Here is a 27,183-nt window from a genome sequence, read left to right on the forward strand (position 1 = left end):
ACATAGACATAAATATGATTAAACTTAAATGTCCATGTTATCAGTTGGCATATTCAGGACTGTTGTGTTGTCAGGGGTTCATAACATTGATGAGATAAAATGAAATGATGTTAAATCATATGATGAGACTGAATTTTGAATACACAGAAGAGTTAATTAGTGACACATAGATTGTATTTAATATAAGCAATATATTAAAAGCAATATTAGGTGTTAGATATTTAAGAAAGAAATAGATAGAAATAGATCAAGTAAATAGATGAGAACAATAAGGCAAAAGCTATATTCAAAGTGCAACTGGCTATATATTTCAGAGATTGTGTCACCATTAGTCAGAATATTGTTTTAATAATAATTTGTCAGAATTAACATATTTATAAGAGACATGTTTTGTCACAGTTAGCTGGACTCATTCATCTTGAGTTTCACTTTCATGGACTTTCAGTTTTGTATTCATCAGTCACAGGTGTTCCATTGTTTTAGTTTTCCCGCCAGTCATGTCAAGTCAAGTCACCTTCATTTATATAGCGCTTTTAACAATATAGATTGTTTCAAAGCAACTTTACAGTGATAATAGTAAAATAAAGTAACAGAGATTGTTTTGGCTTTATAGCAGCTCTGTTACTTGCCTTACTCTTCATGGATTACCTGAGTTTGTTTTCATTAAAAGACCAATTTTGTGACCCTTTTGAACTCTAATTCATCCGCATCATTTTCATCTTGTGACAGAACAACTGACCAAATGGAACATGCAGCACGATTTTCTGTTTTGGCTCATGAGAGCCAGGATTTTTTAACCTTCACTGGACAATTCTGCCTTCTTGCCGTCACCAGCCCCTTTGACGACGAGACCCTGAAGTCACTGTTCTGGATCGGGGCGAATTCCCATCTCCCCTTAGTCTAGAGAGTGTTTACTCCCAGTCCAGAATACAATCGGACACAGAGTCCGTTCCACCACCATCGGCCACAGAGGAAACGTGTGAGCCCCCCGCAGACGGAGAGCTACCACTTGCCACAACACGTCAGCCAGTGCCAGAAGATAAGAGCGGACCCTCACCCCGAAAGAGGAGCCCCCCCAGTGAGTTTGACCAGGTGTGTGAGCCCATGACATCAGTGGCGAGGGTATTTTGGTGGATTTTGAGACTGAGGACTGGCTGATTGACTTGACAGCGCGGAGGTAATCGTCTCCCACCCCATACCACCACATTTCAGATTATTCATCGCCGTTCCTAGACAGCACCATGGACTGTATTAACTTTCTTCCTGTTTCCTCTGAACCTTCATTGCTGTTTCTAGACAGCACAGACACCTGCATGGACAATGTATTGTTACCTTCGACCCTGTCTAGCCTTCATCTGCCTCTGTCACCGCCCTGCTCAGACAGTCCTCCAGCCCCGCCTCTGCTGAAGGTTGTCATGTCGAGCCTCAGGTCCTGCAACCACCATCAGCGCCTGAACGGATAGATACAGTGGCTCCACCTCTGGCCTCTGGTCGTCTCACTCTGTCTCGCTTCACCTTGGCTCCTCCCACCTTCGGCTCCACCAGACACCCTCTGCTTTAAAGCTCCACCGGCTTCTTTCATCCCACCGGCTCACCCTTGGTCAGTCGTCACTCTTCCTCAGACTTGCGGACCTTCTGCTACGCTCCGTTCCTCCACCCTTACGGCTGCAGCTGGCTCCTTTTTTCCCTTCGGGTCCCTATATCACACCAGCATCGCCTCAGTCCTCCGGCAGTCCTCCTCAGACAATCGTCGCCGCGGTATCGCCTAGGCCTCCTGTACCAGCGATGTTGCTCTTCTCCATCTGCTCTCCGTCTGAGCCCTGAGATCCATCGTCTCCGCCTCCGTCGGTCGTCCCCCAGTTGACCTCAGCCTCCACGCCACCTTGGTTCCTCCCTCGACTCCACCGTGGGCTGTCGTTGCTGTGCTCTGGGTCTGTGCTGTTGGACGCCCATCATCATCACCGCCGGGGTCTCATCGTCCGAATAACACCATCCCCTTATCATCTGTCTCCTTCACTGTGTCATCGCCTCGGCCACCTCCTAAGCCCGCTCCATCCATCCCTCACTTCTTCTACTACGGCGCGAGGTCGTGCCTACTGGGAGGGGTTAGGTTAAGTTTTGTTTTCATTCATCACGTGTTCCCTTGTTTGAGTTTTCCCGCCAGTCATCAGTTCCCATGGACACTCATCAGATCATCACACCTATTCATCTGCTCATTATTATCTCTTTAAGTTTCTCACCTTCACTGTGTTTGTGTGTACATGTTAAACACGCTGTTACGTTGCCTTCCTCTTCATGGATTACCTGAGTTTGTTTTTTATTAAAAGACCCTTTTGTTCATTGGAACCTTTTTGATCTCTCCTTTATCCTCATCATCTTCATCGTGTGACATGTATAGTGTTAGTGTGTCGATGTGTTTTGTTGTCTGACAAATTATTTACAACACTAAATAAGTTTATAGGTTTGATTTTACCAAAAAAATATGGATAATTATTTTTTCTGTTTTACATTTAAGTAGAATACAGGATATAGAATGTTGAATATATTAATGTCACATCTTATTGCATTTTTTTGTTGCTTGTCTTATCGGTTAAATACAAGAAATTAAATTAAATGCTTTTCATAGTAGCCAATTGTCATTTGATTAAAATATTGTCCGTGTAAAGTGTAGAACATAAGGGCATGTTGTAGAGCAACATAATATAACTGACTGAACAAATGTTTTGATCCAGCTGAATCTTTTTCATTGCACTGGAATTTGTAGAACCACTCTGTATGAGTGTGTTTGAATTACAAATGAAATCATTAATGTATAACTTTAAATCTGTAGAGATAAGTAAGATGGATTTAAATCAGACTTTGGCACAGTGAGATCATTGAGTGCCTGCCAGAGTCATTTGAGAATAAGTAAAGCCATTTAGTGTAACTAGTCATATCAAATAACAGCCTTTTATAAATTCATTTGAAGATCGTGGGGTGTTATCAGACACCAGATGGTATATGAGAACTGAAATCCCTGCAATACAGTTTAAGATAAACCACACACTATACTCGTTGGGGACGAGTTATTTTAAAGGGTTTCTTCTGATCGTTTATTTCCCCCTTATTTCACCTCCCTTCCACTACCAGTAGTAAAGTGTTCAGTCGTTACTGTTGTACCCCAAAATGGAAACAAGTTCCTATTAAAAACAAGTTTGGGTTGGCATAGAAATCATATTTTTTTATTTTTTATTCTTTCCACCACCTCATGTCAGACAGCTTTAATTAGGCTGCTAAATGGGCTGGAGGCGTTTCACATTAATGGTGTTGCCTTAAGTTATGGTGGTTGGGCTTAAGGAGAGGCGTCTTAGAGGTGCCCTGGCCCCCATTCATCCTCATTAGCCCCGTCAGAGTGCTTGATCTCTGACCGTATGGTGTCAAACACGGCCTTAGTGTGCCACATGGGCTTTCTACTTTTTATTGGCACGCTAAATGGGTTCAGAAGAGGCCCGGTTGGGGCCTGGTCAGGGCCCAATTGCACAGGAAATGAGCTGGCTTGTTAAAATCTGCAGTTTAGCCATGTGGTGTGTGTCAGAATGAAACTCTTTTAACACCCTGCCAGTTCAATCTTCTAATACACACACACACAGACAGATACACATTTCTACATTTGTGCATCTTATGTTCACCAAAGCTGCATTTATTGGTATATAGACAAAAAACAGTATTATTGTAAAATATTATTACAGTTTATTCACTATCATACTAATGCTCAGTAGGCTAATATTGTGAAATATTTTCAAAATTTATTACAATTTAACATAATATTTTTTGTTTTGTTTTAATGTTTTAAAAATATATATATATATATACTGTATATCCTGTGATGGCAAATCAGATTTTTTTTCAAATAAAAATATTTTATAACATTATAAAAGTCTAAACCTAGCACAAAAGCACAACCTAGAAATATAGACAATGGATTTAAATTACATTTTGTTTTGTTACATTTCTATTGCTTATATTTAAGGATTTAAAAAAGGGACCTCAGTCAATATCATAGGGCTCTTTTGTCTTGGACCAGTAAGAACAACTTAGCAACCACCCAGAATACCCTAGCAACCACATTGAATTGTCCCTGCAACTATGCACTCTAGCATCATGACGGCTAGAGTTTTCACCAAGCAAGCACCAGTCACATTTTCTTTGGGAATTATAAAATCCTTTGTTTAAAATCTAGAATGTAAATATGATAAACAGAGTTTCATTATAGTTTTTAGGATAGAACCTCCAATGCATTTGTGGTAAATCCCCCATCATTGCTCAATATGAATGTTTATGCATCATACAGAAAAAGGTTTATAGCATAATTCAGAGCACAGATGATATTTTGGGCATGTTTATGGTCAGTGACTAATGTGTGCAGAATCTCATGACAGTGCAATACAGCAACACAAGTTTGTGGACAGATTTAACCATTCTAAAAGCTCTACACACAAAGCAATGGCACATGGCACATGTGATCTGTCTTCTAATTGCTGTGGGCTCTACAGTGTAAGACGCGAAAATAAAATGTATTTTCTCCCTGTTCACATTATGTCTGTCTCCATCTCTCTGGACATGCCACTTATTTTAATTTGGTTGTCATAGACAGTTCTCTGGGTTATAAAAATGTCAGTCATTCACTCTTTCCACAGGACTATAAGAGAGTGTTTTGCTTTATGGAAAGTCTTGATGCCTCCCAATTATTTCTACCTAAAGCATCATGCCCACATTTTTTTTTACATAACTCAAAAACGAGTTATCAAGATGTCAAAGCTGCTCTTTTCCATGTATTCTTTTCCATGCAGTTAATAGTTAATAGAAAAATAAAATAGTCTGAATATTAACCTAAATCTAATCTTTTCTTTTCTCGTTTCTTTTCTTTTCTCTTCTCATTTCTTTTTTCCTCTCGTTTCTTTTCTTGTTTCTTTTCTCGTTTCTGTTCTCTTCTTTTCTTGTTTCTTTTCTCTTTTTTCGCTTCTTTTCTTGCTTCTTTTCTCTTTTTTTCTCATTTCATTTTCTTTTCTTTTCTCCTTTCCTTTCTTGTTTCGTTTAATTTCTTTTTTTTCTCGTTTCGTTTCTCGTTTCTTTTAGGTTATTTTCTCGTTTCATTTCTCGTTTCTCTTCTCGTTTTCCGCTTCTTTTCTCGTTTCGTTTCTCTTTTCTCTTCTCATTTCTCGCTTCTTTTCTCATTTCGTTCTGTTCACCATGTGAGCCAGGACCATCACTGGTGCCACCTCAAATTAAACATGGTTGTTTGACGCCTCGGATTCCTACATTTCCACATTTGACAGATGCTTTTATCCAATCTTACAGTGCATCCAATCTGTACCTTGGTGTTGCTACCACTGTGCTCTACCTTTTAAGGATGCTTTCACACTTGGTTCGATTGCCTGGTCCAAACTCGATTACTCCAATTACACAGGAAAGTGATTGAGAACACACACAAACACACAGTTCTGTCAGGACCACTACCGTCAAATACGATTGACAGTTAGCATACAGTTTGGATTGGCTGTATGGTTCTGTTCTGGGCGAGACCTCCCTGCGCAGCCTAGCATGGATAAGAGCAGGGAGAGCAGCAATAAACCCCCTTAGGGTAAACAGAACAGAACCAACATGAATGTTTGCAAATATATTTAATTCAAGATTTTAAAGTACAACATAATTCGAGAATTTATTCTGATTCAAGGGGAATCAGAATGCCAAATCCTGACTGGGCAAGAGGAGGAGCTGGGGATGGAGGAGGGTGATTAGCTCCTGAGAAACGCGATAGCTGCTGATAATCCTGAAGGAGCTTATAAATGTATACGGTGATAGGTGTCGTATTCCTATAGGTAGATGTGGATCAGCTGAGAGTCAGCTGATGTGAGCTTGACTAACGTGAGAGTTAATCTGCCAGAACTAACGCTCGGCTTGATTTTTATCGAATCATATGTCATCAATTGCAGTTCACTTCCGAGATTTAGTACAATTTAACAGCAAACCGTACAGGAGGTCGCATGAACCTTACCCCGACCACCCTTTTTAGGCGGACTCAGGTACGGTTCCACAGGTGAACACTGAGCTCGGCAAACAGCGTTCACATCATCCAACTCTGACATCAATTGCACCAAAAGTGCTAATGTGAATGCACCCTAATTTGTTTAGGTTTTTCTTGTTTGTCTGGCTGGTATTTTTTTGTGCATTTAGGGATTGCTGTTGATTACTGATTCTAGAGTGCATGAATGTGGGGATCTGAGACTTTAAGGGCTTAAAGTTAAGACTGTTAGTCTGTTCTCTGTTTCCTGGTCTAAATCTAGAGGTTATACCAGTCCCATGGGACTGAGCATATTGAATTAAAGTTTGTGGGTGTGTATGGGGGGTGGTGGGAGGGTGTATATGTGTACGCTCTTGTGACCCACCAGGATTTGACTGTCAAAAGAGCCATGCCTGCATCCGAATAGAAGCAGGCAGCAGGTAGATCTATTTTTGTGTGCTTAGTGGTATATATCTGGGTTCCTGCCACTCCTTTACTATCACAATCACGTTGGAAGTTCTTTTGTTTTCAGTATGTATGCACATGGCACAATTTTACATGTACATTGGGCTGCATTTTAGATTTGTTGTATTTCTTTACTCAAGAGGTAAGCTGTTAGAATCTTATTAAACAAATTTAGGCCACATTTATATATTTTCCTAGCCTGGCTCCGCCCTCCTACGTACTTCCGCTCAATTTTCATTTTCCTTCAGTACTCCGTCTGGGTTTGCGGTATATTCTTGGGTTTTTCTCCGGCCAATTTTTTAGCGGTCCAGTCAGCGAACTGAGGGAGTGACTGAGAACGATGACATTGATGTTGTGCGCTAGTTTGAGTTGTAGCGTTACGTCACAACCAAACGTTAGCGATTGGTTATGGCAGATCCAGAGTGGCTCTGGGCAGATCCAATAGTTTTAAACTTCAACAGAGTACCCGCTTTCAAGGAAGTTAACGCTTGTCAATGGAGAGTGGCCAGACTCTCTGTACAAATGAAATGTACGAGAGTCTGCTAGGACCAGGCTAATGTTTTCCCGACCTGTAGAAGTAATAAATCAAGATTGAAAGCTCCATGTTAAAGCATCCCATTGTGTAATGCTAACTATGAATGTCAGTAGCCCCTTTAAAGCTGGCCGACGCTCAAAAACGGCCTGACAGCTGACCGTCGGCTTGGTGTGTCCCAGGCTGAAGAGTCTGTATGCAGGACTAATATGTCATATCTACATTGGTAATCCTGACCTCAGGTGTGGGGATGTGTCGTAAACCAGAAACATTTGTCATGAGTCAGACTGTCTTTAATAGGGCAAACAAAATAATGCTGACACAATTTAAGGTGTGGAAATGCCAGGTGAGGGTTTTTGTTAAATGAACACAATAGTCTGCTGTCTGCCTTGAAATATTTTGACATTTCAACACTATTGGATATTTGAATACTTGACTCATATATCATAGACTTTGCTTTTTTTTTAGAAAGAGTTTAGCACTTTCATTGGTGAATGACTTTAATGTTTTCCTCTCTTCAGGAAGCTGTATAGTTTCATGTATCAGTCCCTCACGAATTACCAAAGAAAAACATAGTGAACATTCTTTCGTCGTAATGTTTCCTGTAGGTGTGTCTGTTGTGTCTTTCACAGGTCGGCTCATCAATCATCACATTTTGCGTGACTTTAGTTCTGGGTAGTTAAGAATAAATTCCACATGGAATTGATTCAATTCCAACAGACACTTTTTTTATGTGGAATTTTGCTCTACCATTCAAAAGTTAGTGGTTAGTAAGATTTATTTTTAATTTTGAATGAAATAAATACTTTTATTCAGCAAAGATGCATTAAATTGATCAATAAGTGAGAGTAAAGACATTTATAATGTTACAAAAGATTTATATTTCAACTAAATTCTGGTCTTTTGTAATTTCTATTTATCAGAATAATCCTGAAATGTATCATGGTTTCCACAAAAATATTAAACATAAAAATATGAAAATTAACAATATTACCATTTTGGTCCCACTTTATATTAAGTGGCTTTAAGTACTATGTACTTACATTGAAATTAATAATTTGATACAATGTACTTATTGTGTAACTACATGTTTTTACATTGTACTTACATTTTAAAAATTCCTGCATGTAATTACAGCTGTAATTGATTTATGTAATTACATTTGTAATTACACAGTTGACCCTTCCCTTACACCTTAACTCACCCTTAAACCTACCCAATCCACCACACCTGTCCCTAACCTTACCCGTATCACACCTCAATAGCAGCAAAAGTGTTTTACAATACAACATGAACACAATAAGTACATTGTACTTATTTTTGATGTAAGTACATAGTACTTAACGCCACTTAATATAAAGTGGGACCACAGTTTTTACTGTATTTTTGATCAAATAATTTTGATCAGTAATTATCAGCTTGTAATGGTTTGAAATGTAATATCTTTTTTTTTTTTTTTTTAGCTCAGTTCGTCCATGAATGCAGTCAGTAGTTCGGAGGACATTAAACCCCCTCTGGGTCTGAACGGGATGATGAAGGTCCCGGCACAGCCCACAGGCACATCCCTCTCCCTGACAAAACACATCTGTGCCATTTGCGGAGACCGTTCATCAGGTGACACACACACACACACACACATACATAGATGATTTAAAAAAATGTATTCATGCACTCTGTAATTTGTCTCTGATAGAATAGAACGAAATAGCTAAACCAGCATAATCTATGAGCAATACATTTATATTTATACATAAATTATAAAAAAAATGTTGTGTTATTTCATGGCTACTTACCGAAATAATAAGTAATGCACCGAAAAAGAAAAAAAAAATGTTTTATTGAAAATAGTACTTGTTTTATTATGTAAGACAAAAGAGCCCACAGACTGATATGAGAGTCTGGCATGTCTAATTGCAATAATACCATATACAGTTCAATAGTCATTATCCACATTTTTCCTACATCCCATAATGCTTTGTACAAATTATGGGAGTAACTTCCATTAAACTGTAAACAATCAGCGAAAGGTTCGCTCTATGAACACAAAAATAAGCATTTTCAAAATCTGGTTACAATAAGAGATCATTATTCTACTCACCCCTCAATCATCGGACATTAAAAGGACATTTAAAAGTGTAAAATCATTAACAAATTACTACCACAGACTATGAATAACTGATTATTTCCACAGCAATATTACGGACGTGTTAAATATCTCTGTAGTAATATATAAAGATATTCTTAGTGCATTCCAGTGAATTATTAATGGGATATATCGTCAATTAATTTGGGAGAACAGGCCACAAATCCACAGTATATGTTGTCCTTTTTCACACTGTTACAGTAGAACACAACAAAAAAAGAGGAGTCAGTGAAAAAAAAATCAGGAGGAAAAGAATGCAGTGGCTGAAAAGAGCTGTTTAATAATATGCTTTATTGTACTTGTTAAACTGCAGTCATAATATTGGTCACTCTATATATTCTGAGTGACAAAACAGATGTGTGGCTGTTGAATTATTGAAATCAAATGCCAATTAAAGATAACCCTGCTGGGAAGAATACTAAAGCATATGTCTGCCGGCAGGTAAACACTACGGGGTGTACAGCTGTGAGGGCTGTAAGGGCTTCTTCAAGAGAACGGTGAGAAAGGATTTGACGTACACTTGTCGAGACAACAAGGACTGTTTAATCGACAAACGGCAACGCAACCGCTGCCAGTACTGCCGCTATCAGAAGTGCTTAGCCATGGGAATGAAGAGAGAAGGTGCGTTGCTTTTTTCTTTGAACACATGACAATTCTGTTTAATATCAGAATTTAGTCACATTGTGATTATGGATGGGTCATATCCAATGGAATGGAATCTTTCACCCAAAAATTGTAATTATTCCATATTTTACTCACCCTCAAGCCATCCTAGGTGTATATGACTTCCTTCTTTCAGCCGAACACAGTCTTAAAAAATATCCTGGCTTTTCTCAGCTTTGTAAAGGCATTGAATAGTGCCAGAGTTTCTGAAGCTCCAAAAGGCGCATCCAAACATCCATCCATCATAAAAGTAACCCATACGACTCCAGTGGGTTGTAGCGAAGCAACACGCTTTTGTTAGAAAAATATCCATATTTAAAACTTTCTAAACGATAACCACTGGCTTCCGGCAATGGCCATACGAGCATTCACGAGAGAGTCGAGTTCCGGCGGAAGGATGACCTCTGAGATAACATAGGACGTAGGCACAGCGTATAGGTGAGAATTGACGAACACGGAAGCACATAGGATAGGGCAAAACAAAACAACGGTCACGAATTAGGAATCTAAAACAAAAAGTTTCAAAGAAAAATGTCCGAGGATTTCGATTTAGCTTTTAATACTGATATTTTTCTTACAAAAACCCGTCGCTTCGCTTCAGAAAGCATTTATTAACCCACTGGAGTCGTATGGATTACTTTTTATGATGGATGAATGCGTTTTTTGGAGCTTCAAAAACACAGGCTCTACTCACTCTCCTCTGATTGTGTTCGGCTGAAAGATGTCATATATACCTAGGATGGCTTGTATGGAAGGCATTTTCTGCCAAATTTAAATAAATCAATAAAATGATTAAAATGAAAATTAAAACCAGATTAACGATTTCATTACAGAAAACTGTATGCAAAAAATGTGACAAAATTGAGAATGAAATTAAATTATTTCATTTTCACAGCATTATCCCTGTCAAATTGAAAAATAAAATGCAATTGGTGATTTCACATTTCATTTTCACTACAGTCTCGAGGCAAGACTGCCAATATTAAAATGAAAAGCCAAACGTGAAAAAGAAACTACAAATACAGTTTTTACAATGCTCTTTAGTAACGCTCACGCAATAATAGTGACACAATTCAAATACAAATGTAAATTTTCGTTTTCATTTTAATTCCTCTTTTATTTCACAGTTTTCATTTTCGTTTTCATTTTCAAAGACAACCTGCATGCAAATTCTATGTTAATGAGTGGGTGTGGCTTATTCTAGTAACGGCGCTGAGACACGCCTTCTGTAAAGCTAGAATTCATAACCTAGTTATGATGTTAGACTCAGACTAGACCATAATCGACGATGAGGTTCATTCATGTATTAGGCTGTTTTGGAAATTCAACTATTTGGGTGTACAGAAGTCTTAGGAACACAATTTCTACAACAATTATAGCCAGAAATTAGTACCCGCTAGCTTTAACCGAGGACCTCGGCCAATGTTTCATATTCGCGTCGTGCCTAACAACGCCCTTCAGCCGTGACTTATTCAGATACAGCACTAGCCTAGAGTACCTTATTGCTTTTATAAAGCGGTTACCACGCAATACAAATATTAATCCCGAAACATATGTATCTATGCAACTTTCATGAAGTAAAATGAATCACTAAAAGCCAATTCCTTCCGCTGGAGAAAAAAAAATAGTCCCTGACCATAAAGCAACAGAAGAAGTTACATTATTTCTCCATTAGATGGAGACAAAGACTGTCTTAATGAGTGAGTCAGTCAGTCAGTAGAGAAGACTTTTGAAATGACTCAAACTTGTGATCACGGAGAAGAAAGACCCAACTGACATGACTATAGGCACGGACAACCCCTATTAACTGTTAAAAGTACAAGATATCACACCGGACATTCAAACTGATTTTTTATTATGAATATAGGACTGACCTGAAGGAAAATGCTATATCTAGCCTACTGTAAATGCAGGTACACTCGCTTTCTCGATCTCATCCAGAAGTTGTTACTGGAAATGAAAATCAGCATTGTGATTCTTTTTGTACACAAACTTAAAATAACCAAAAGACACGTAACAGTTAAACAGCGGACAGATACAGGCTAGTGCTGTATCTGAATAAGTCACGGCTGAAGGGCGTTGTTAGGCACGACGCGAATATGAAACATTGGCCGAGGTCCTCAGTTAAAGCTAGCGGGTATTAATGTCTGGTTATAATTGTTGTAGAAACTGTGTTACTAAGACCTTTGTACACCCAAATAGTTGAATTTCCAAAACAGCCTAATACATGAATGAACCTCATCGTCGATTATGGTCTAGTCTGAGTCTAACATCATAACTAACATGGTCAGGCTGGTTGTTTCCATGTTCTAATGCTGCGGCAGCTTCCCGCAAAAGCTCACTAACAGATTTCGCCATATCTCGTCGTCTCGATTACAATATAATCACATTTAAATAATTTCGTTTCACACATTCAACTCATGCACACGGGATGTCGACGACTTCGCTTTACAGAAGGCGTGTCTCAGCGCCGTTACTAGAATAAGCCACACCCACTCATTAACATAGAATTTGCATGCAGGTTGTCTTTGAAAATGAAAACGAAAATGAAAACTGTGAAATAAAAGAGGAATTAAAATGAAAACGAAAATTTACATTTGTATTTGAATTGTGTCACTATTATTGCGTGAGCGTTACTAAAGAGCATTGTAAAAACTGTATTTTTAGTTTCTTTTTCACGTTTGGCTTTTCATTTTAATATTGGCAGTCTTGCCTCGAGACTGTAGTGAAAATGAAATGTGAACTCACCAATTGCATTTTATTTTTCAATTTGACAGGGATAATGCTGTGAAAATGAAATCATTTAATTTCATTCTCCATTTTGTCACATATTTTGAGTACTGTTTTCTGTAATGAAATCGTTAATCTGGTTTTAATTTTCATTTTAATCATTTAATTTATTTATTTAAATTTGGCAGAAAATGCCTTCCATAGGCTTGAGGGTGGGATAATTTTCATTGTTGGGTGAACTATCCCTTTAACCTGGTCAAACAGAGCAAATATTCCAGCTTCTTGAAACCACCTTATTCTGAAAATCTAATGTTCACTTTGTATATCCAAATGAGACATGAGACACATGTCAGTTTTGAAAAGTCAAACTCAATGGAACACATTTTTGGAGGAGATCTTTTTACAGACTTAAAAGAAATAAACACATGGTGGTTGAAAGCACCAATGACCAACAATTTGCAGTTCATTGCACTGCTGTATGCTGCTGTCAAGGAAATGAATGAGATTCATTAATGTGTTGATTAAATTATGCATTTTAAGTCTAGAATCATCTAAAAGGAATATAATTAAATGGCTAGAGATTGTATTCCCAGCATTTCCACTAGAGAATAGTGGGAATGGAATGTAGGCTTACATGTAATTTATTCTGAGTGTATTCAGAATGTTGTATGCATGAGAACATTCCAATAGTTTAGAAGCATGCTATTTATTTATTTATTTATCCATTTATTTTTCATATATATATTTTTTTTTTTTTTAAAGTTGGGGTCCTAATCAAGGATGCGTGTATGAAAATAGTAATAATAAATGTCAGATTAAACCTCTTATTGTTCCTGTAAACACACTGTAGAAAAGTACAATAAAAGAAGTCACAGTAAACAACCAGCAGTGTATCATTACAGTGTGATACAATGTAAAGTTTAGCATGTGAAAACTGATTGAATTTATCCATTGCTTTAAATCAGACATTTTTTAATGGAAGAAAGTTGAAGTATGTTAATGATCGTTGTGTTGTGCTATCAATTTTGTTTATAATCTGTTCTCAAAAGAGTAGAAAAAGTCATGAAGGATAAACCTGATACTAAAACGTTAGGTAATGGTCTTGAACGTGAGGCCTGGACCCCCTATACTGAGGCCTCTGAGAGAGAGGTAACCTGACACACTTCTCCCCCACAAGCCACTCTCTCTGTCTTTCTGTTTCTGAGGACAATAAAGCTAAAATAATTTCCTTGTGCCTCTCTCCTCACCTCTCAGTGACTCCTGGAGTAAAGCTTTATCCTTCAGCTGACCTCCACGGCTCTCTGCTGCTCCTACTCAAGAATTCCCCTCATGATCTGCTAGCGGTTTCTTTCGAACAGAGAGAAAGAGAGAGAGAGAGAGAGAGTCATAAAACAGGGCTTTTACAGACAGAAGGGAAAGCTGAAATGTTCCACAGCCTGATGGCGAGGCAGACGGGGCTCATTTCCACCAGGTCCAGACCACAGTAGACCGACTGTGTGGTTTAGACCTGGCTCCCCCTCTAAACCATGCCAAACAAACGTGTGCGCTGTGTACACAACACACAGATGCTTGCCCAAATGTGGCACACACACACCACTACATTGTCAATCTGCATAACTAATCGTTTGACCGAAAGTTTTAGAAGGACGGTTTTATGGCCCATGACTTTGTCCATAGACTGAATAGGAGCACAGAATCATGTTTGCACTGGATCGTACCCAAATCAAATATACATATTTTAAAAAGCAGAATATATAAAGTCACTCCATACGTAGAATGACCTCCTCAACTTTTAGCCTCTGAAGCTGATGAATAATGGGCTGGATGCATTTGCAGCTCGATGAAAAACAGCCTGAGCTGTTATTGTGGAAATGTGTAGATTACAAGCAAACCAAAAGCAGCTGCGTGTTATTGTGCGCAAGGTCACTGTTTTGTTTGTGTATGTAACCGTACATGTCGCACATGCAAGCCGTTCTAATTTTGTATGTGCACGTGTGCAGCCGTTCAGGAGGAGCGGCAGCGGGCGAAGGAGCGGAGCGAGGCTGAATTCAGCAGCTGTGCCAACGAGGACATGCCCGTGGAGAAGATTCTGGATGCCGAACTGGCAGTGGAACCAAAGACGGAGACCTACGTGGAGGCCAACCTGAGTCCGCCTGCCAACTCTGTAAGCCAATCTCTCCCTCTAAATCACACTCAGTGACATTCAACTTATGGAGAACATTTGGCTCGTCTGAAATGTGCCATTTCAGAGTTACACTTCACAATTGCTCCTCAGTGAACCGGCCGGGCTCGATCATTTTCTGAATGTCAAGACTAAAGTAAGGTTCCAGCCTGCCTGCATATATACGAAAAGACAGTTTTAAGAGTTTTGCAGATCCAAGAAGGAGTCAGATGCAGATGAAATTTCTGTTTGTGAATAAGAAGGGCTATTTTTACGATCCCACTCCCAGCGGATGGATTCGGCTACATAGCAATGCTCTTTGGCTTTGAAGGCCTCTGCACAGACCCCTCGAGAGGGGACATACTGCAGAAGAAGCACATTGTCATGTCACTAGATAAGAGCTTCAGCCATTAACCATGTCAGTTTGACACACCGAGGCTAGCGCTGTGTATATTTATGCCTTGTGCGCATTTGTCCTCTGTTTTGTGCAGCTGTAAGCTCTAAATCAGGTAGAGGTCAGGCAAAAAGAGGCATATGCTTTGTCTTCCCTACTTTGAATTTTCAGAGTGTTTGTTTCCCCCACAGTCGGTTGTTTTTAATGGCTGTCTGTGTGTTCGTCCTTGAGCCTTGGGGAAGGTCCTCTCACATGAATAGGGCTCTAATGAATTTGGGTTTATCTTGGGTTGATTGGAAAACTGTTAAGACGTGATGATCTTAAATGAAAGCCGCATAGAATAGGAGACTTTTAAGCAAGATGTATATCTTATTGTTATGATATTTGAGTATGCTGGTGATATGAACTGAGCAATCATGAATACACTTATGAAAAAGAAGTGAGCCTAATTGTACGGGATGTGCACTTGTAGTGTACTTCAAATCTTAAAAGTATATATAAATATATATATATATATATATATATATATATATATATATATATATATATATATATATATATATAGAAAACTGTACTTGCAGATATAATATTAATTAAGTAAAATGCCACTTAAGTGTACTTAAGTGTGAGTACACTTTCACAATTTTCATAATTTTAAAAAGAGAACAGTAATATTTTTTTTTTTTTTATAAAAGTACATTGTCATGCTTTAAAGAATTTATTTTGATGACTAACATACTAAAGCACATGCAAAGTACTTGATTACAATTTTAACTGTAGTGTGTTTTTCAATATTAAGTTTAAAGTTAACATTTTAAATGTACTACATTGCAACCTGTGTACTTAGAAATATATTTAAATACATGACAAAAGTCTCAAAAGAAATTACATTTTAGTTTACCTTAAAGGTATAGTTCACCTAAAAATAAAAATTCTGTCATCATTTGCTCACCAACAAGTTGCTCCAATTGACTTCCATAGTAGGGAAAAAAATACTATGGCTACCATCAACTGTTTGGTTATCCACATTCTTCAAAATCTTATTCTGTGGTCAGCTGAAGAATTCATCCAAGTTGGAACAACTTATTTGGGTGAACTATCCATTTAAATGCTTGTCAGTACACTTGGCAGTATGCTTTAAAGGGTTAGTTCACCCAAAAATGAAAATTCTGTCAGTAATTACTCACCCTCATGTTGTTCCAACCCCGTAAGACTTTCATTCATCTTCACAACACAAATTAAGATATTTTTGATGAAATCTGAGAGCTGGCTCACTCCTTCATAGGCTGCTAGGTAATCGATATCTGCCATCCCAGAAAAGTTAGTTAAGACATCATTAAAATAGTCCAAGTGACTACAGTGGCTCAACCTTAAAGGGTTAGTTCACCCAAAAATGAAAATTCTGTCAGTAATTACTCACCCTCATGTTATTCCAACCCCGCAAGACCTTCGTTCATCTTCGGAACACAAATTAAGATATTTTTGATTAAAAAATGCTGGATCACTCCTCCATAGGCTTCTAAGACATTATAACTTGCTGGCCCAGAAAATGTATTAAAGACATCGTTAATATAGTCCAACTGACTACAGTGGCTCAATCTTAAGTTTATAAAGCGACAAGAATACTTTTTGTGCGCAAAAAACCCCCCAAAATAACGACTTTATTCCACTATTCATTTCCTTCTCTCTGGGCCTCGAGTTATTTCACGTAGTGTTTTAGCGCAGCGCGTCTGTGTTGCACGTCACACGCATCACACACATGACCAGCGTCGGCCAATAGTGAGCCTACGTGTGACGTACAACACAGACGCGCTGCGCTGTTATACTACGTGAAAAAACTCGAGGCCCAGAGAGAAGGAAATGACAAGTGGAATAAAGTCGTTATTTTTGTTTGTTTTTGCGCACAAAAAGTATTCTCGTCGCTTTATAAACTTAAGATTGAGCCACTGTAGTCACTTGGACTATATTAACGATGTCTTTAATACATTTTCTGGGCCAGCAAGTTATAATGTCTTAGAAGCCTATGGAGTAGTGAGACAGCTCTCAGATTTAATCAAAACTATCTTAATTTGTGTTCCGAAGATGAACGAAGGTCTTACGGGGTTGGAACAACATGAGGGTGAGTAATTACTGACAGAATTTTCATTTTTGGGTGAACTAACCCTTTAAGTTTATCAAGCGACGAGAAAACTTTTTGTGCGCAAAAAAAAAAAAAAAAAAACTTCATTCAACTATTCATTTTCTTATGTGTGGGCCTCTGATGTGAGTTCATGTAGTGTAACAGCGCAGCGCTTCTGGGTTGTACGTCAGAACGTAGGCTCACTACATGTACATGTACGAAAGTCCTACTTAAGTGGGTAAAAAAAAAAACTCTTTAATGTTATTGCATTTAATATAGATTTATATTATAATACATTTTCATTTAATTGCAGTTAACAAGCAGTTAAGTGTCTAAAACATACATTAGTTTGAAACAAGTTGGCTATATTCTTTTAAAGTGAATTATTTTCAGTACTCTTTGTAAAAGAATGCTAAAGAGTATTTCTTTTTCACAAGGGTATGTTACCACTAAAATGGAAGAGCTTTTCGCTCTGGGTAGATAATGACGATGCTTCAGTGATGATGTGATTTTGTGATCCTACAGGGACGGAATTTGCTCCATGACAACAGCAGAACATGCACAGAGTGCTCTAACATCCCAGGCTGTTGGTTCATGAGTGCTTATTCTGATTGATTCTGGGCTGGAGAGCTTGGGTTATTCAAGCAGAAGGAAAGGCTTTTAGAGAGCAAAAGTTAAACAGGGAATAAAAATATTCCATCTGGGAAAATGATAGGAATGATTTCCACAAGACTTCCCACAAGATATCTGCTCATTTTCTACTCACATCACCGAGTTTGACAGTTGAGTTTATCTGGGTGATATCTTTGCAGAATGCAGATAAGGCAAGTAACATGTCACACAGTGAAGTCAATAACACTCAAAAGCTATTTCAGAGGACAGGACCGGTCAGCTTGACTTGGCAGTAGTGATGTTACATATGAAACTGAAGCTTCAAAGCGCATATCGAGAACGCAACGCAATTTCTCATGAAGCTCCATACCGGAGCGCGTATTGTTTTCAGAGAAACACGTGATCAACGAAAAACGAAGCCTCACTTTCTTTCAAGTCACGTGAATGCTTCACTTTGCATGTCAGAATGTTTGAACCCAGACCACTACTCTACAGGTTTTTGGACGTTTAAGTCCATTTACTAACTTTTTTTAACCATAAAATAATTAAGCACCTAATGCAATGATGCATTCCTTGCATCAAGCAACTATGTTGGTATTTTTATAATTAGTATTAATATAGCCTAATTGTTACATTTAATTTATTGCCACACTTTAATATGTGAATTATATCATCAGAAAACTGAATATTTCGCGTTGTGAGGCTTTTATTTGTGCTTAATGGATGAAACAACGGCGCTGCACACTGTTTTCGACACTCTTGATGCTTCAAATCTTTTCCCGGAACAATCAGGGGAAAGCCTCAGTGCTTCATGAGGCTTCATTTGCCCATTCCTACTTGGCAGAACAAGACTTGATAGCAGGACACAACATGGCTTCAGGGATCAAGACACAAGGAATGAAAGACAACAAACTGGCACAGGACTGAAAACACAAGGAGAATAAATAGGAAGCAAACAAGGCAGGTAACAAGGGAGGACAGGTAGGGCAAATAAACCAATAATCAGGTAACAAGATGGGCGGGGTCAAGACAATAAACAGGAGAGCACATGGCACAAGAAAACACATATGAGAAGCCATGTGCTCACACCAAACATGACAAAAACATGAGCACATGGCCAGCAAACTTAATCACAAGCCATGTGCTCAAACAGAATGAGCACGCTCACACGACAAGACAGAGAGCATGAGAACGAGTGAATGTTCATCCTGTGCGCTCACAACAGAATACAAACATGCAGAGGATGAATGTCCGAATCCCAACACAGAACCAAAACCAAACTAGACTGAAGTGCTAGTATCCAAACACCACGCCCCGCACATGAAACAAGGCACACAGATGAGAGTGCACGGCTCGAGGACGCTCGAAACCGCACGCCCACACAAATGCCCTGTCCAAATACCCACACTTGCGGTATTGGCCACTTGTCTACTTGCATGACGTATTTCCTCTATTTGGCCCAAGTGTTCAAGTAGGCGTTAAAGACTACAAGTGTATGTAGAACTTTTGATTACTCGATGGAACACACTTATAGTCTTGAAAAAAAGATGTTTACAGAGCTTTTATTTATTATATTTTCAGTACTTTGCATTTTAAAATAAACTTCTACATGTCTGTTCAGTAGTCGCTATATGTAACTAACAGAAGACGCAAATTTAAAATTGTGGTGCTTCTAATTAAAGCTCCAATATGTAATATTTTTTAACCACAAGAGGGCGCAGTTTCCAACAATAACAAAGGCGAAGCTTGATGACGCTATGAAGGAGGTGACGATGGGAGATGTCGTTTTTAATGCGTTTTCACCATCTAGCGATGTATCTAAATGTAATTAATGAATCATGATCACGGATGAGGTAATTTATTCGTTTTTGTATTACCTGTATGTCTGATCGTATTATTTTATGTCATCATAATTAATGAACTGCAAGGAACGTGAAATGTTATGCTATATTATTACAGGCATGTGGTGTAGCCTAATTCATATCTATTAAAATCATCTTTACTGTAACTATTACGTTACTTGTACAATAAAAAAAAATTTGATTTGCTTACCTGTCTATCAATACACTCGCGAGAGCAGAGTCTCTGTCAAGTCCAAGATTGTCGCGCAGCTCTCTCCATCTCAAAAACGCCTGGCCGATATTTATCCGGGTTTTATTCCTCCGTTTGTCACACAGTCACTCCGTTTGTCACACAGTATCCGAATATGGACGCTTTCGTTTTGTTGGCACTTCAATACTCGCCAAAGAGTAGTCGTGATCCATAACAGCTATAACCATACAGTCTATGGCTATAACCAGGGTCCGAAATTAACTTTTTGGCTCACCTGCCATGGGGACTGGTAACGTTAGATGAAAAAATCCACCAGCCAAGCATATTTTTTACCGGCCAAAATAATAAACAGCCTTTTTTTTGTCACATATACATTCATTTCAGTACTTTTAATTGAGATAATAAGGTAGGCCTTTATGTTTAATAATAAAAAAAAAATCTATATATATATATTGATCAAAATGTGAGAAATATATGAAATATTATCATTGGGGTGAAATAAAAAAATGTTTTTGTCAGTTTTGTTACCTGACTCATGTGGAAGGGAAGGCAGAACATACTTGGTTACCTTAAAGGGACTATGTGTAGCTTTTTAGGTATTTTATTATCTAAAATCAATATTTTTATTAATAAATATGCCCTCAATGGTGTACAAATACCTATGCCAATGATCAGACTAATCCTCTTAAACGAAGAATTTATTATCTTTATATACATGGGACGGGTAGGTCCACGGAGGCTTCCATGTAGTTCCGCCATCTTGATAAGTGGAATGTGGAATGTTTTCCTCGTTGCGATTTCGGGTCACATGAGTTCCCGAACATAATGCATGATGGGATACACTTAGCCTCGAATAACTCACCGAAGCGGTATTCAAGATAGTGAGGGTTTAGTGTGCATTAAGGGCACTGCACTTTGGCATTTTTAAGACATGGGACAGTCTTGCGCACTTACTTCCTGTTGCGCACTCAAGTGGCCAAGACCACAAGTGTGGGTATTTGAACAAGGCAAATGACAAGACAATACAGCAGCGTCAGGGCTGTCACAAAACCAAGAATAAACTAGACAGAAGTGACAGAACCCTGAAACACCAAGACTGCATTTACTTGATCAAAAATACAGTAAAATAGTAATATTGTGAAATATTATTAGAATTTAAAGGTGCAGTATGTGAGATTGACAGCTAGCAGTTGAAATGGGTACTGTAGTACAAATTCAAAGAGTTTTTCCCCCGCCCCCTACTGCTCAGACTCGACTCAATCGGGTTGCCAGATTGAGGACACACAACAGGAACGAGCGCAATTGACAATGGAATGTGAGGAGATATACACACTGTAAATTGATGAGTTGATTTATTGATTTATTGATTTATGAGTTGATATCACATTTTAATATGCTCCCATTCATAGAGATTTTTGGATGGGTGCTGAGGCTTTTTAGGTCAGGTAGAATCTGCGATCTCTGACCCAGTTAGTTCGCTAGCTTCCATGGCTGCAATATGCTGTGTTTTTCACCATCTGGCAACCTGTGGTGGCGGAATACTATTGGGCGAATTGGCAACGTGCGATATCGCACAGACCAAAACAAAAACAGACATATTACTGTATTTGTATGCTTTAGTACAGTCAAAAACTTACATACAACACCTTTAAAATAACTGTTTACCTTTTGAATATATTTTTTTAAATGTAGTTTATTCCTGTGATGGCAAAGCTGAATTTTCAGCATCATTACTCCAGCCCTCAGCATCACAAATCATTCTAAGATGCTGTAGTATAAAGTGCTTTGATAATATGTTAACCCATACAATATCTTCCCCATCCTCACACAGTGGAAAATTGTATCTCAAAAGTTGGTCTTTTAAATCCCAGTGTCACGCGGTGTGCTTCAGAAAAGACGGAGAGTTGGATCCAGTTGCAGCAACAACATTTGTTTATTAATAAAATAACATTAGTAAATCCAGAGTAAATGCAAAACAATAAATTCAGACATGGGCAAGGCAGGTAAAACAGATCCGAAACAACGCATGCTGAACATCCACAATTGACCAGACATTGTTCACCAGACACTGAACAAAGGAAACACTGGGGGATAAATAAACAGGGTAACAAGGGAGGGCTTGACAAGGAACAGGTGTGGAAAATAAATCGCTATGGCAACAAACAAGGGGAATAAGTGAAACAAAAGGACTACAAAATTAGAGACAGGACACTAGAAATACAACATAAAAGTCCAAACAAACAGAACATGTAACACTCAGGAAATATAAAAAATGAAATGGCATTTACAACCCATTTTACTTTCATACTGTAACTCCAATCACTGTGGGGGCCATTTTAGTACAGTGAACTCATTGTCATATTCAAGAAACCATTTTGAAATGATTCGAGCTTTGTGGTGCATTATCCTGCTGGAAGTAGCCATCAGAGGATGGGTACATGGTGGTCATAAAGGGATGGACATGGTCAGAAACAATGCTCAGGTAGGCCGTGGCATTTAAACGATGCCCAATTGGCACTAAGGGGCCTAAAGTGTGCCAAGAAAACATCCCCCACACCATTACACCACCACCACCAGCCTGCACAGTGGTAACAAGGCATGATGGATCCATGTTCTCATTCTGTTTATGCCAAATTCTGACTCTACCATCTGAATGTCTCAACAGAAATCGAGACTCATCAGACCAGGCAACATTTTTCCAATTTTGGTGAGCTCGTGCAAATTGTAGCCTCTTTTTCCTATTTGTAGTGGAGATGAGTGGTACCCGGTGGGGTCTTCTGCTGTTGTAGCCCATCCGCCTCAAGGTTGTGGGTGTTGTGGCTTCACAAATGCTTTGCTGCATACCTCGGTTGTAACGAGTGGTTATTTCAGTCAAAGTTGCTCTTCTATCAGCTTGAATCAGTCGGCCCATTCTCCTTTGACCTCTAGCATCAACAAGGCATTTTCGCCGACAGGACTGCCGCATACTGGATGTTTTTCCCTTTTCACACCATTCTTTGTAAACCCTAGAAATGGTTGTGCGTGAAAATCCCAGTAACTGAGCAGATTGTGAAATACTCAGACCGGCCCGTCTGGCACCAACAACCATGCCACGCTCAAAATTGCTTAAATCACCTTTCTTTCCCATTCTGACATTCAGTTTGGAGTTCAGGAGATTGTCTTGACCAGGACCACACCCCTAAATGCATTGAAGCAACTGCCATGTGATTGGTTGATTAGATAATTGCATTAATGAGAAATTGAACAGGTGTTCCTAATAATCATTTAGGTGAGTGTATATATATATATATATATATATATATATATATATATATATATATATATATATGGTTTTGATGACATTGGCCAAAAAGGAAAGTTGTTTTGGAGTTGGAGCAAGTTGTTACATTTTAATGAAAAATTACAAAGACTAACTTGTTTTTCCTTCAGATTATTGTATAATAAGATACATATCACCTATGTCTCTGATGTTTCTCCTAAAATTCCATAGAACAAATTAAAATAGAAACAAAGAAGACATGTATAGAGCTATACAATTAATGTGGATAACATCACTGAAATAATTTGGTCTAATTTAGTCCAATTTGATAAGAAATGATTGAGTTCATTGAGACTGACTGTCATTTGCAGATCCTGGAATCTTGGCAGTTTGAGATAATGACATTGGGTCTCATTCATGAAACACGAGCAGAACGAATTTTTGTGTAAATCGTGTGTAAAGTGGTTCTGGCGTAAATTTTCGGATTCATTAAAATGTTCGTATTTCCCAAATGTTAGTTGGTACGAAAGAAATCTACACCTGCTCCCAGCCACGCGTAAATACTACGTTTAACATCCGAACGTTTTGCTCATTAATAAACTGCATTTTAATTCAACGTAATCGGGTACATATTTACACAGCATTTTGAAAAAGTATTATATATAGTAATTACATACGGTTTTTCTTTTTACTTGTATTACGAGAGCCAGTAATAGCATCTGCAAACGGAACACAAGTCCACAAGTTTTTTTAATTTTTTTATATTCAAGCTGTTTTTTTTTTTGTTTGTTTTTTTACAAGTCCGCAAGTTAAGTGTTGCAGTCAAGCTTCATGTCGAACCATTTTCTTTTCACTTCTGGGACTGTTCGATTAAAAGATGAAACTCCATTAAATGCATCTGTAATATGCTGCCAAGCATTTTTACCTAAAGCATGTAGCCTATTACCTAAAAAAATCCTTTTTTTTTTAGGACCTGATACGCCACTATGTACGCTTGAAAATAAAATGTGGCGTTTTGAATGAACTTCTGATAATAAAACTTCAATTTCTGCATCTGAGAAATTTCTCTTCTTCATTCGCTTTTTTTTTTTTTTCTTCCAAAATTATACATGTAATAATACAATAGCATTCGCTTTTGAGAAGACATTTTGAAATCCTTCGTTTCGTGTCATAATATGATGCCCATATATAGCTGTCAGTCGGTTTTAATTGGCGGGATTTATGGTAATTGAGAATGAGCGTGCACGCGCGTCCCATTTACGAGTGATTGGAATTCATTAACCCACACACACATTTCACTATCAAATCTGACGTTTACGAAGTATTTGTGAATCAGGAGAAGAATTTTCGGGAATGTCTCTTTACGCGCAAATCACTCACATATTTACTCGTATATTTACGAATGTTTCATGAATGAGACCCAATGTCTTTTCTGAAGCTTGGAGTTCACTAGGGTCTTTTCCCCAGGAGAAAATCAGAGAATCAGGACACCAAAGTAAAAGTTTACTCTCCATTGCTTCCTGGGAGAAACAACTGAGAACTCATTTTGATTTTTCTTTGTGTAGCCAGGAAAGCTACTGACTCACTCTCTCTCTCTCTCTCTCTCTCTCTCTCTCTCTCTCTCTCTCTCTCTCTCTCTCTCTCTCTAGCCTAACGACCCTGTAACAAACATCTGCCAAGCAGCTGACAAGCAACTCTTTACCTTAGTGGAGTGGGCCAAGCGGATACCTCACTTTTCTGATCTCCCGTTGGACGATCAAGTCATCCTCCTTCGAGCAGGTGCGTCAGTAAATAAACACAGACCGAGTCATGCAGACATCGACCTAAAATGACCCTTTTGCTGTACATCTATTCTTCCAGATATGAAGTTACAGCTGAAAAACATCAGCAAATGAAATGAGTATGTTTGCGGTTTTTTGACATTACAGTTTATTCCAGAAGCATTTATATAGATTTGCAAACACATTTGATCCAGCCTTGGGCCATGACATCAATTAAAGAAGGAATTCCATCTCATTATCTCGGAGTTAGAGTCCTTATTATGTAAAGGATGATGGCTTTTACGCAGAGCGAGGGAGAATAAGAGGCTGGATTGTTCTCGCCATTCACATGTTGCATTTATTTTTATTAGGCTGTAGGTTGCCTGAGGACATCCAAACTCTCAGGGCCCTATCTTGCACCCAGCACAATTGACTTTGTACACCGACGCATGTATCATTCCTATTTTGCACCCGCGCAAAGCACGCTTTTCCCTCCACAGAAGCACGTCGCTAAACTAGGGAATGAACTTGCGCTCCCTGGGCGGTTCAGCGCAAAAAAAGGAGGCGTGTTCCGGCGCAAACGTTCTTTCATGCTATTTTGCAGGTTTAGAAAACAATTGCGCCACTAACCAGGAAAAAATAGTTTAAAGTCAGTGGCGTGTTGCGCATGTTATTCATATGCTATTTTAAGGGCGCACGCTTGGCCATAATCAATGTAGCGTGTGCACAACGCGCATACACTTTGATTCTCTAATCTACACAGATGCAGCAGTTCTCATTTTTGCAAATCATACATTATTACGATAGATAGATGTGTTTTATTTAGAGCCTCAGAAATGGCATTGTAGCATATAAAACTGTGACAATGTAATAAACATGTATAGAAATATAGAAATGATACACAATATACACAATTTTGGTTAAGAACATACAATTTAAGTTGATATTGAGCTATATGAGTAAACAAATAGAGCAGACAAATCCACCACACACACACAGATACAAAGCAGATGTTTAGCTCCCTTTCTTGCTACCTTTGTGTTTTTTCACTTATCAATGTGCTGTTGTGCTCCTGTCCTCTGTTGCTAGGGTGGAATGAACTCCTGATTGCCTCTTTTTCGCATCGTTCCATAGCTGTGAAAGATGGTATATTATTAGCTACAGGCCTTCACGTCCATAGAAACAGCGCACATACTGCCGGTGTCGGAGCCATCTTTGACAGGTTAGTCCAAGCTTTCAGAGAAAAAAAAGCCTGTATGATTTTCTATCTTCAGTGGAACACAAAAGGTGAATTTCTGAAGAATATTTTGGATGTTCTTTTAAATATAACAAAAGTAAATGGGGTCAAGCTTACAAAATACAAAAATGGCACCTTAAAAACTCCAATAAAAGTATACGGCTCATTTACTATAGAGTGCAATAGTCCGGTTCCGGAAGTAAAAAAAAATCCCAATTCATTTTCTCCATATGGGAATTGATTTTTAACAATAACTTATAAAACATAAAGTCAGATCTACAGTAGTGGCCAAAAGTGATTTCCGGCCTAGGAAAATTGGAATCTTTACCAAATATTATTAAAAATGTATTAACGATTTTGTTAGCATATTGCATAGTTGTGCTTGGAGTCGATTGTTTTATTTGTGATAACACAATGAAACATGCCAAATTGTGCCGACATAATTTTTTTCCATGCTGTCATACAAAGAAATTATTAACACATGCAAAAACAAGAGAGAACTAACAAAATATTAATAATACTAATACTAATACTAATACATACTAATGTATACTTTTTTCCTGTGAGCTTTTTGTTTTTCTATGCATTTTTTTTTTTTTGCCAAGTAAAATAAAAAAATATATGTAGCAATAGTTTGCAATTTTTGCAAAATATATTTGCCAGATATACCTTTACGAAGTTTAGTGTTTTGTTCTTTCCTCATATTTAAAATAAATATAAAACAAGTATAAAATGTTTTCCTCATGTTTCAATGGTTTAATCAAACTTTTAGGGTCATTATGAACAAATATCCCCTCCGGAAATCACTTTTAGCCACTGCTGTACTGTGAGCTTCAAGGTTGTTAGTCAATGGTATATTTTTTTTTTTTTTGAAGCCATCAACCTGCATTATTTCAACTTATTTTTAAATTATCATGTTTAACTGCAGAATACCTGATGTAAGCCCACATTCCCTATTGGTCAGTCACTTCGAAGTCGTGAATGACGACACTAAGGGTTTCACTTGGGAACCACAA

The 27,183-nt window shown here is 38.2% G+C and overlaps 2 protein-coding genes across 2 annotated transcripts in view; one reads left to right on the plus strand and one right to left on the minus strand.

Moving 5' to 3' along the window:
* The window catches only part of ppil3 (peptidylprolyl isomerase (cyclophilin)-like 3), a 359,195-nt gene that overhangs the window by 228,099 nt on the left and 103,913 nt on the right, over positions 1 to 27,183 (minus strand). The window lies entirely within an intron of this gene.
* rxrab (retinoid x receptor, alpha b) overlaps positions 1 to 27,183 on the plus strand; it is a 76,824-nt gene that overhangs the window by 39,965 nt on the left and 9,676 nt on the right. The window contains exons 4-8 of the mRNA XM_084114545.1: positions 8,501 to 8,651; positions 9,622 to 9,801; positions 14,574 to 14,737; positions 24,820 to 24,949; positions 26,020 to 26,152. Of these exons, the coding sequence (XP_083970671.1) occupies positions 8,501 to 8,651; positions 9,622 to 9,801; positions 14,574 to 14,737; positions 24,820 to 24,949; positions 26,020 to 26,152 (758 nt within the window). The remainder of the gene's footprint in view (positions 1 to 8,500; positions 8,652 to 9,621; positions 9,802 to 14,573; positions 14,738 to 24,819; positions 24,950 to 26,019; positions 26,153 to 27,183) is intronic.

The sequence above is a fragment of the Abramis brama genome, assembly GCF_963993115.1.
Source record: "Abramis brama genome assembly, chromosome: 5".
NCBI classification, from domain to species: domain Eukaryota; kingdom Metazoa; phylum Chordata; class Actinopteri; order Cypriniformes; family Leuciscidae; genus Abramis; species Abramis brama.